The sequence below is a fragment of the Choloepus didactylus genome, chromosome 27 (assembly GCF_015220235.1).
Source record: "Choloepus didactylus isolate mChoDid1 chromosome 27, mChoDid1.pri, whole genome shotgun sequence".
NCBI lineage: Eukaryota > Metazoa > Chordata > Mammalia > Pilosa > Megalonychidae > Choloepus > Choloepus didactylus.
The window spans coordinates 13,824,133-13,836,052 of NC_051333.1; the positions used below are offsets into that span (position 1 = coordinate 13,824,133).

An 11,920-nucleotide genomic window follows, 5' to 3' on the forward strand; every position below is an offset into this window, starting at 1 on the left:
AATTTTGACCTATTACATTTAAAAATATTTATTGACCTTTGTTGCTACTTGCCTGATTGTTTTTAAGGTTAGGTGAGACCAACTAGGAAGTGGGTTTCTGGGCTTCTTTCAGGTAATTAAGGTCAAGCTTGGGTAAGGGGAGGGCACAGGAAAAGACTCAAAAGAGAAGGTGCTAGATGGGGCAATAACCAAAAAGACCTTAGAAAAGATGCTTTGCGAGAACACTGGAACAAATTGATTTGGAGTGGGGGAAAAGGATAAGGTGGGAGAAAATAGCATCCTCACTGCCTTCTTGACTGAGAATGCTTAATTGGGAGAGTGGGTCCTCAGTGCTCTATAAAGGCAGAGAAAAGCTTGCTAGCTGACATCGTTTGAGAAATTGCTGGCAGGCTCTGGAGTGCTTGTTTGACTTCTTGTGGTGCCTTTGGTGTCCTAGGGTGCAAATAAAGGGGAGAGGCCAGTTTGAAAAACATTTTTGAAATTAGATTTTTGTGAGAGATTTAAAAATTTTAAAAGTCAGACTTACCCAGTGGAAAAATTAAAAAAAATCTATCCAGTAAAAGGTAAAAGAGCCCCCCTCATCTCAGTCTCCTTGCTCCCCAGAGCTAACCACTGCCGATAGTTTGCTTTATATTCTTTTATACCTTTTTAGTATATAAACATAATAGTTTACTTTAAAAAACCAAAAATGATATTATACTTTACATATTGCTTTGTTATACACCTTTAAAATTATTTTATTATTGCAAAGTATTACTCAAGTATAGAAGCCCTTAAACCTTGTATGTGCAGCTCAATAAATAGCTACAAGGCAAACAGTCATCAGTCTACTACCCGGGTTTAGAAAGAGAGCGTTGCCAGCAATAATCCTTTTCTGTTCACTACCCTCTCCCCCTCACAGGGGTAATCCTGACTTTTATGGTACTATTTGCTTTTTTTTCTTTATTCTTTTTCTACCTATGAATACATTTATAAATAATTTAATTTAATTTTGCCTTTTTTTTTTTAACTTTATGTATATGAAATTGTAATCTAGATATTCTCTTGTGTCTTGGGTTGTTTTAAAAATTTTTTTTAACTCAGGATTGTGTTTGTAAGACTCAATTATGTTGTTTTGTGTTTGCTTATGCTCACTGATCTAGAAGATTATAATAGGCCACAGTTTATTTATTCATGCCACCATAGATGGACATTTGGGCAGTTTTCAGTTTGGGGTAGTTATGAGCAATACTGCTATGAAGTTCTTGCACATGTCTCCTGGTGCATGTAAGCATGCATTTCTTTTGAGTTTATACCTTGCAGTGGAATTGCTTTGGTCACAGAGTACTGTTATAGCTTAAACTTTGGTAGATAACAGCCAGAACTTTTTCAAAGTGATTTACCAATTACACTCTCATTAGCAGCATGTGAGAGTTCCTCTGCTCTACTCCCTGCCAACACTTAGTTTTGTCAGACTTTAAAATTTTTGCCAATCTGGTGATTATATAATGATATCTCAGTTTGGTTTTAATTTACATTTTACTGATTACTAATAAGGTTGAGTGTCTCTTCATATGTTGCTAGCCATTTGGATTTCCTGTCTGTGAAGTGCCTATTCAAGTGTTTTGCCCGTTTGTCTGTTGTGTGGTCTGCCTTTCTCTCATTGATTTGAATTCTTATTATTCTGAATACTAATTGTTGGTCAGTTATATATGGTGCAGATATCGTCTACTCCATAGCTTCTCATTTTATTCTTTTGATGACCAAAATTTCTTAATTTCAGTGAAGTCAAATTTATTAATCTTTTCCTTTATGGTTCATACTTTTTGTATCTTGTTTAAGAAATTCTTCCCTACCTCAAGTTCCTTAATATATTCTCCTATATTCCCTTATAAATTTGTCTTTCAAATTTAGATCTTTAATCCACTTGGAACTTATTTTTGTGAAGAGTGTGAAGTATGGGTCCCTGCATTATTTTTCCAAAAAGACTGGATACCTTTCCAATCACCACTATATGATTTGCCTAATTCTTTTTAAACAATGTGTATTTGCCCAATTTGCTGTTGATGAACATTTATTATTTCCATTTATTTGTCAATACAAATACTACCATGTGAATTATATATAAATATATACTAGTATTTATATTGTGTGTGTGTGTGTGTGTGTATATATATATATATATGTATATATATATATATATATATATACATATATATATCCATACTAATATTCTATAAGGGAGATTTCTTGAAGTGAGATGACTGGATCAAAGGGTACATAGGTTTAAAATTTTGCCACATTGTATTTCACTTCCATCAACAGTATATGAGGATACTGATTAATCCCATCCTTGATAATATAGAATATCGAGCTGTTTGACATTTACTAGTTTGTTTTTTAGATAACATTTAAAAACTGCTACACTAAGGAGGAATCAAATTGTCTGACACTGATACTGGTGTCATCTTCAGAAGTCACTGCCAGCCCCCTGACAGCCCTGTTTCAGGAGAATTGTATTCTTCTCTTCTTATTCTTATCTACCCACAAATTGACACTGAGGGGCATGGGCTGAGATGTGTGCTTTTCCTGGTCTTCACACCCCCTCTCTTGTCCATCCTTAACCTCTGCTTGGTCCCTAGTGATTCCACAGAGCGACTCTGGCTTAAGGAAGATCATTCTCTTTGCACTTACTGGTTTTCTTCACATTGTCCTTGAGGTGATCACAGGGACAGTGCTTCTTTGGCAGCCCAGGCGCTGTCATGAGTTTTCTTTTAGGGGCTCTCAGGAGCCAATCTGAAATAACAGGGTTGGTACTCAAAGGGGAGGGTTAATGTATTTGTGGGGAGGGAGTAGATCATGGCTTTACTTGCCATCTTCCTTGCCTTCCATTTCCTTTTTCACACTGCAGTGGGGTGGGAATGGGGTCAATACAGAATAGTGGAGATATCTATTTATCTGCCCACCAGGATTTCTGATTTGTTTTGCTCTCACCTGTATGGGCAGGGATTTGGTGGCAAGTTTGGAGGTGGGGGGTGGGGGGTGGTAACAGGTATCACTGCGGAGACCAGAGGATGAGGAGTAGGACCTAGAGTATGACTTTCAGTAGCTGCTTTACCCCAGGCCAGCCATTTTGCCTTGCTGATTTCATTCTTTCCTGTGAGTAAAAATAGGTTGAGAATAGGATCCAGGAAGCTTTTGGAGGGCCAGGAAAAATTAAAAGCCTTTTGGAAGGCAGCCCTGCTCTCCTGGGGAAAGGAAAAGGGGAGAGGGCAGCCCTCCCTTGGACCTTAGAAGAGTTCAGCTCCTGCCCTCGACTCAGGAAGAAAACAGGGGTTGGTGCTTCACGTGGTTGGGTGGTGGAGAGGGGACTGGGTGGGATCATTTGAGATAACATCTGCATTGGTCTCAGAGGGGCTCAAGGGAGAGGGCTGGGGTGAGGCGATGGATTGCTGATTACTGACCTTTGCACTCACATTCTTGGCCGCCTTCCTGGAGCCACCTCCTGTGGGCCTGGCGTTGGTCCCTGTGGCCTCTGGCGACCCCTGTCGGAGAGAAACAGGTCACTTCCAGGCACTGGAAATGGAAGGGGACCACAGAAACGTCCTTCCAGCTTTGTGCCACCTAGGTAAGCCCAGTTCCATTTCTCCTCCTTTTTTACTTAGGGACCTAGCTTTCTCAACAGAGGAGTATTTTGAATGGATGAAGAATTTAGGTTTAAAATCTTGCGTAGAGAGAAGCTTGACTAGGAGGTAGGTAGAGAAGGAACGGCTTCTGGATGAAGAGAGAACTAAAAGGTGGGGGTTAATCAAGACCTTACCTCATCCCCTTTCCTTTCTCCCCTCCCCTGGCCATTAAAACCCTTTTCATGGCTTAAAGAATGAGAGCAAGGAGCAGATTATTTTGTAAACCAGGATTTTCACCTGATCTCCAAGTTGCTGTATTATCCACAGTTCAATGATAGGAAGATGATATTTGCCTTTGTTCCTCTGAAGCAAACCCATTCCTTTTTTGGCCTCTGTCCAACGTCTGTCCTATCACCTGATGCTGTCTTATCCCTATTTTGTAATACCTAAAATATTTTATGAAAATCAAGGAGGATATTTTGTAGACTTGAGATTCTGGAGCTAGAACAGGCTCAGGTGATGCTTCTTCTGTATGGTGGTTTCTGATATTTCCTATCAGCATTAATTATACCCTTGTATGATTTCCATCATATTTAGATGTAGCTCTATAATTGCACAGCTATGGTTTGTCGTTTGAAATCTTTTTCTTTCACTAGGCTCTGAGCCAGTGGCTCAGGAGTAGTCAGCAACTACATAATCCCTGGCACTTGGTAAATGTTTGTTCATTAAATAAATGGACAGGTTGTCTGGAGAGGGTCCTTAGAGATTATCTGGTTCAACTTATCCTATTTCCCAGACTTGTGCCTTTTTTGCCACACGGAGGGTGTTGCAACATTTTCCAGAATGCTATTTTTCGAGTGTTCTCGTGTGCTGTTTTGTGTACTGTTAAAGTAGTTAAACAGGCATAGCCCCTGTCATCTAAACTTTTCTAACATTTTACTCCTTCCTGACATCTACTCCTAGTTCTAGAGAAAAGCCACAGAATATTAGAACCAGAGGGATCTTGGAGATTATTTTGTTGAATCCCTTCATTAGAAGATTTTTAATTCTAAATGTAATGTAACTATACTAGAGAAAATTTGAAAGTATAAATAAAGACATCTTTACTCTTACCAATTGTTGGTTGGTGATAACCATAGCATGTGAACAAATTTCTTTTTTTCACTTCATAAGCGTGTTGCTATGTAGTCTTCATAACAGACATTTAAAATGACTGTGTTATACTCCCAACCAGTATATGTGCACCAAATTATTGAACTATTCTCCCATTGCTGAATAGCTACAGTATCTTAGTTTGGATGTTGACAAATTTCTTTGTGCTTGTAATTGTTTTCCAAATTTTAGATTACTTATTTGGGGGAGAATCCCCAAAGTAGAATTACTGGATCAAAAGTTAAGAATAATTTTATGTTTCTTGATATCACTACCAAATTGCTTTCAAAAGTATTGCACTGCAAACTATGGACTATAGTTAACAGTAATATCTTAATATTCTTTTAATAACAGTAACAAATGCACCTTACCAATATTATGAGTTGATAATAGGTCGGAAAAGTGGTATGAGTGGATTTAGGTTTTCTTTTTTCTTTTTATTTATTTTCTGGAGTAATGAAAATGTTCTAAAATTGACCATGGTGATGAATGCACAACTACGTGATAATACTGTAAGCCACTGATTGTATACTTCAGATGGTTTGTAAAAAAAAAAAAAAAAGTATTGCACTAATGAAATAAATCACCATCTCCTTTCTTTTTTTTTTTTTTTTTTTTCAAATGAGAAAACTGAGGCCCAGAAAGCACAGAGGAAATGGCCAAGTTCTCAAAAGTAATGGTGACATATCTGGAGCTAAAATCCAGGCCTAAGTTTCTTAGTTTGTTTTTCTTTCTGCAGCACTGCATGATGTTCCTAATTTCATGAGTATAACTGAAAATGAGGCAGCACAGTACTATAGTATTATGTCTTCCAAAAGTTGATAGACCTTCTTTATGTTTGCTGTGGTCTTATACCACCTGTACTATTATTCGTTTCATACTTTTTCTTTTAAAAAATTCATTTTGCAAAACTTAGCCTCATCCTTTGTGATATTATCTATGAAATTATAGATTTTATGTGTGCTTATATTTTTTCTAACATGGCTTAAAATAAATATACGTAACTATTAAAGTAAAAAAAAAAAGCTAATTTATGTTCTTCCTAAAATCATTTTTGGAAAGCATTGATACAGTGGAATAAGCATATATCCTGACAGACCTGGGTTCAACCACTGGTTCTGTCACCTAACTATATAGGCTTGGGAAAGTCATTAGCTTCTTTAATCTTTGGTTCCCTGATTTGTAAAATGAGGGTAGTACTACCCACCTTGCAGAGTTGTTTGGAATAAATGAGCTAATGTAGGTGTCCAGTCCCCAGGGAGGAATTCAGTACATGGTGGTTATTAGTGGTGTTGTTATTGTGGACTTCTGTTTTTCAAAGAGAGTATCTGTGCTGGAATGTTATGTTGCTTTCTGTTGACATGCACGTGTGAAGAAGTCACCTCCATTTGTTAAGACTTGTGGTGCATATATCATTATTTTTGATTTGGGGCAAGCTGCTTAACTTTTCTGTGCCTCATTTACCTAATTTGTCAAATGGGCTAATAAAAGTACATTAATGTGTATGTACACATACATATGTTTCTAGCTCTATCAGAGAGCCTAGAAATGGTGACACCCAGGAGCAAGGAGCACACCTAGTATTCGTGGTTTGTAAATGCCATTCTCTGATAAAAGGAACCCGGGCTTCTTGGTGAAATGGCTGATTCCAGGGCTGGGGCAGGGAAGGTACAAGATGTGCCTGGAACTTCTTGCAGTGTCAGGGAAACTGCTCAAAAAATGATGAGGACATGTTCAAAGGACACAGAAGCCAACTTGAAGGAGCTTCCAATGCCAAATCTGGGACAATATGACTAACAATGAATTATGACAGTAATGGATTATAATCCACGTGTACTCACAAGATCATACTGATATAAATAAATAATTGAATAAATAAATGTGGGAGAAGGAATAGTTCTTTCTTATAGCAGAATTCCAATCAATAAATGTAGAATGAATGATGGAAATAGAAAAATCACCATTTGGCTAGTACCACGTGATAGTTATTATAGGCAAGAATCATCAATGGATGCTCAGATTGTGTATTGAGAAAGGTATAAAGAGAAACAGGCTATTTGCATGGTCTTGAAGTATCTCCCCACTAGAAACTTATTAATTACAATGGGGAAAAAATGTTAACTCTCCAGGATAGAAACCTGGCAGACCCCAGCTTAACCAAGAGCTTCAAGTTAACAGCAGCGGGAAGGAGAGACAACAACCTCATGGGCCTTCTGATGTGGGCGCTGAGAAGGTACAGCATCCCCTCGCTGGTGCTCTTGTCAGAAATGCATCACCTGAGTTTAATCATGAGAACACATCAGATAAGGCCAAAGCGAATGACATTCTACAAAATAATTGACCTTCAAAAGTGTCAAGGTCATGAAACAAGAAAAGACTGAGAAACGACCTGGATGGAGACCAAGAAGACCATACTACTTTATTCCGTGTGAAATCCTGGACTGGGTTCTGAACCAGAAAAGGGAAAGTTAGCAAAATTGAGTATTTGAGTATTTTTAGATTAGATAATAGTATTGTGTCAATCATAATTTCCTTGTTTTGATAATCATATTATGTATGGTTAAGTAAGATGTTATTTGAAGAAAGTGGTTGGAGGAAATGCTTAGAACAATGCCCACCACATAGGAGTGCTTAACACGTTAGCTATTATTATAAGTAATTTTATAATATGTAATAATATAAGTAATCTGTTATTATAAGTAATTTATTTCATAACATTCTCATGTCTTCTTACCTATTCCTTTTTTTCCCTCACCCCTGTGAAAAGTATGTTGAGCATGTGTATAGTTATTTTAAAAAAATAAATAAGATCAGATTTTATTTTGAGATTGTTTTGAGTGGTCATTTCCTCTAGCCACAAATTAGCTCAGATTTAGGCTCTTATTGCACAACTGTGCTTGGCTGGGAAACAAGGCTCACCAAGCTTCTGCACCTTTATGTGGTTTGTGACATCGCTGTTGTGAACTTTCTTTAAGTCATCGCCTTTCTGCTTTAGGACCCACTTCAAAAATTCCCTCCCTCCATTTATTGAACCCTTACTAGGTGCACAGCACAACTCATTTAATCTTCTCAACAGTTTCTGTGTGTTAAGTGGTATTGTGTTCATTTTAAGATGATAAAACAGAGGCTCAAAAAAGTTAAGCAACTTGTCCAGGGTTGCAAAGTGAGCCGCAGAACCATGATTGGACCTAGGGCCTCCTGACTTGCAGGCTGAGCCTTTTCTGTGATGCCCCAACCAACCAAGCAGCATGGAAGTATGTGAGGCACTGAATGAGAAGCTGTGGTGTCTAGTCCTAGTATTCACCTAACTTAGTACGTCTGTGGCCACGTAACTTAGCATCTCTGTATCATGGTGTCCTTGCCTGCTAGAGAATCAAATGAGACAATGGAGGTAAAAGCTCTTTGGGAAGTTCAATGAAGAACCAAGAGGATGATTTTAACAGTATAATTATTTTTTACTGTTTTTTAAAAACTATTTTATTGTATAAAATGCCATTACTGACTATATATATCATTATAACAGAAATCTCTTGTAAAAACAATTTTGAAGACCATGAGTCACCCACTCAATTTAAGTAATATCCTATGAAAAAATTCTAATACTGTCAAAGTAATTTATGAAATTTTCCTCCCAAATTTATGCAACATTGATTTCTACAATTGTGATTTGATCTTTAATGAGAGATGGTCATAAGAGGGTACCCTTTAGCTTCAGTATGCTACAACTAATTGAATAAGCTTTGAGCTTTGCAAAAAGCAGTGAAACTCTTGAAGCTTATGATTTGGAGGATTGTTTTTTAATTACTATTTATTAAGGAGTAGTTTCTCTTTTCTTTCTTTCTTTTTAATGGAGCATAGCTACTTAAAAGGATTCAGTATTCTCAACATTTATTTACTAAGTGCTCATGGCAGGAACTGAGCCAGGCTTTGGGGATGCCCTTCAGATCTTAGAGTTTAAGGCAGTGGTTTTGATTCTGGCTACACATTAGAATGACCTGGGGAGCTTTTAGAAAATACTGATACCCAAATTCCCACTCCAGTTCTTAAAAAGTGCCCCGGGAGACTATAAATGTGTAGCCAGGTTTGAGAACTATTGGTGTAAAGCAATGGTTCTCAATTGGCAGTTTTTCCCCTAAGAGGACATTTGGCCATGTCTAGAGGCATTTTTGACCATCACAATTTGGGGTGGGGGGAGGGCTACTGAGGGCATCTAGTGGAGTAGAGGCTATGGTTACTGCTAAACAAAGCAAAGAACAGCCCCCTACAACAAAGAATTATCCAGTTCCAAATGTCAATAGAGTTGTTATCAAACCCTGGTATAGAGTCTTAAAAAGGCAAAATTTTGAACTTAGAAACCTGAGGGTTTATTCTTTCACTTAGCAAATATTTACTGATTACTGTGCTGGATAGTGTAAGGGATATGGACACAATATACCAGATTGTGCCACCAGAGAGGTTACAGTCTAGAAGGGCAGGGGGTGGAGGTAAACAGGCACACCAACACCTTCAATATAAGGAAGAATGTAAGTGCAAAGAGACAGCCAGGTTAGGGCTAGGCATGCTCACAAGAGGAAGCACGCACGTGTGGTTGCAGGAGAATAAAGGGAGGCTGTGAGGAGGAGGTGGTTTTTCAGCTGGGTCCAAGACCAAATTTGTGCTGGTGGGAAGCACAGGACCTACTCAGGGAACAGCAAACAATTTAGGTGTGGGTGGAGCATAGAGTATTTGTTAGTGAGTGGAGGGAGTTGGATCGGAAAAGCAGGTTGGGGCTAGAGCTTTGAATCCAGGCTGAGGAAACTTTCTTTGGTGCTGTCATAGGGATGGAAAATCCTTCTCTTCTAAAATGGTGGGCAAGAGGGTAGGGTGCTGAGCAGTGTCCAAACAGCTCTCTCTACCAGGAAGGGGAAACTTGAAATTTGGGTAGAGTAGGATGAATTTCTCCTAACTCTAGGACCAAGTTTGTGCTGAGAATGTGACAAAGCTCTTTCAGCCCAAAGTAGCCCTTAGGGAAATTGTCATTTCAAGTAGAAACATACATGATGGTGAGCTCTCTTTTGCATGATTTTTCTGCCAAGGGCTCAACCACTTTTGCCTGGAGCAGATTTGGAATCTCTAGTCAAATGTCCGCCTCCCAAAAGGTAAGCTATTAAAACATGGCTTGGTATGGATAAAGCTTCAAATCTAGACACTACCTGGTGATAGGATTTTTCTAGTTTATTACCTTGTCATTAAATAGCATTAAGAATTGTTGGTGGCATGTCTGGTGCACTAGAAAGAATGTAAGCAAGGACTTCCTTATTGTCTAGGAATGTATAGCTGCCTTTCTTCCCGCCACCCTCTAGATTGGCCTGGGGAAATTCATTAGTCATCTTCTGGAAAAGGATTGGGGGAGAGAGGGTAAAAGAGAGCAAATTTTTGTTAAGTCCGTTATTATGATTTTTTTTTTTTTACCAGCTTCAGTTGCGGGTATTTTCACATACAATATCTCATTTAACTCTCACAGTACCCTTTGGGTGGAAGTACAGTTTTCTTCTTTTTTGTAAACGAGGAAATTGGCACTCAAGAAAGGCTAACCTGCCTCAAATTCCTGTAGTTAAAAGGAGCTGCATTTAATTTTTATTAAAATTTTTTTTTTTTTTTTGGAATTTGGATCACACTATTTGAATGGGGAAATAAGATCTAGATAGACCTCTGGATTTTAACCAGCAACAGGAGTTCATTCTAACCACAGAGTAGTGATAATTTTGGATTTATTGTTATCTGTTTTTCTGTTGATTTTATTTCCTTTGATTTGTGACCCTGCATTAAAAAAAGTGAATTAGGTGACTGTTGGCTATCTCCAAAATGAACTTAGATTCCTAGCAGAAGAAGAGTTTCTGCTTGAGATAGCTCATTTCCCCAGGTTTCCAATAAGAATTAGTTCCTGTGTGGCTGGAGTTAACTCAGTAGTTAAAAACACATTAAGAAGTTGAAGGCAAGAGTTCATTTCCTTTATTGGGCCAATTAGCTTCCTTCTCTTTCATGGTTACAGATTTGGCCTCAGCTCTGACTATTGGTTCACAATTTGTGCCTTTTGTCTGTGAGAGAGAGAGAAAGAGAGAGGGAGACAGAGAGAGAGAGAGATTGAGAATGATGAACTTAGATGTGTCACTATTACCGGAACACCTCATAGTACATGTTCTCCAGAGGCCTGTAGCTTTCATCTTCATATGTGAAGAGTGCCTCAGTTCATGTGTGCTATTTTGAAGGGGTTCCGGGTATACCATTTAAAAATTTTAATTAAAAAATAAGCCTTAGTGCTTGAATAGCTTACATTTTTTTTTTTTTTAAGTTTGTGTGTGGCATATATGTGTGTGGTGTGAATGTGTGTGGTGTATATGTGTGTATGGGGTAAAACGTTAAAGCACAGAAGACTGGAGTAAACTTTGTCATCTTTCAAAGTAGGTCTTTTCTGGGCCTCCCTGGCCCAGAAAATTCAGGGCCTGACTGGTTGTGGGAGAATATTAATCACCATGTATGACCATGATTTTTTTTTTTTTTTTTTTTTTTCTTTTTTTCCCTGTTTGACCACATTTCTCCCCCCTTTCTTCCCCTTCATAGAAAATTAATCTTACTTACCTGGATTTGGGTTGCTAGAGGCCGGGGACATCAGCATTAGTGGCAGCAACAGAAGAAGGGAAGAGATTAGAACTTTCATTGTGACTGTTGGTGCTGCTTTAAGTGGCTTGAAGACTGGCTTGGGGAGTGTGTGGCGCGTTCCAATTAGAAAAGCTCCTGATCCCCGGGGTGGCTCAGGCTGGGCCCTTGGCTTGCCGGACTGAGCTCTAACCCCAGCCAGTATTTTCATTAGAAGGCAAGAACAGCTCAGGTGATGTTGGCCTTGTTTTGAGGTAACAGATTGGACCGTGTGCTTTACAGGAATCTGGGAGGTGAAACTGGTCAAACAAAAGAAATGAAGCCTACTTGAGAACATAAGAAGTTGACCGATAACTTGCCAGTAATACTTGTTTCCTTCCCTCCCCCTTCCTGCCCCTCGTGGGTTATTTCTTCCGTAAATCTTTTCTCTCACTTGAATTTCCTTATCCCTTTCAGTGACTCTAGCTTGATACCTAGCAGCAAAGTGGGTACTAAAGAGTTGATAGAAGAGAGGATGACATGGTTTG

At 38.5% G+C, this 11,920-nt stretch overlaps 1 protein-coding gene across 1 annotated transcript; it reads right to left on the bottom strand.

The window, feature by feature from the left end:
* Positions 1-12: 12 nt before the first annotated feature.
* On the bottom strand, positions 13-11,662 carry CXCL17 (C-X-C motif chemokine ligand 17). The gene is made up of 4 exons (XM_037819798.1): positions 11,376-11,662; positions 3,444-3,524; positions 2,674-2,775; positions 13-432 (listed from the first exon to the last, which is right to left on the bottom strand). Exons 1-4 carry the CDS (start codon positions 11,602-11,604, stop codon positions 335-337), a joined length of 510 nt encoding a protein of 169 aa, XP_037675726.1. The 5' UTR covers positions 11,605-11,662; the 3' UTR covers positions 13-334.
* Positions 11,663-11,920: the final 258 nt, after the last annotated feature.

What these genes read in the sequence shown, in the direction of transcription:
- CXCL17 (XM_037819798.1), bottom strand. Translation starts at nt 11,604, where the DNA reads ATGAAAATACTGGCTGGGGTTAGAGCTCAGTCCGGCAAGCCAAGGGCC. An exon ending in CCAAGAATGTGAGTGCAAAG is followed by an intron (nt 2,776 to 3,443) that starts GTCAGTAATCAG and finishes CTGTTATTTCAG; the next exon opens with ATTGGCTCCTGAGAGCCCCT. An exon ending in GGACAATGTGAAGAAAACCA is followed by an intron (nt 433 to 2,673) that starts GTAAGTGCAAAG and finishes TTTGCACCCTAG; the next exon opens with GACACCAAAGGCACCACAAG.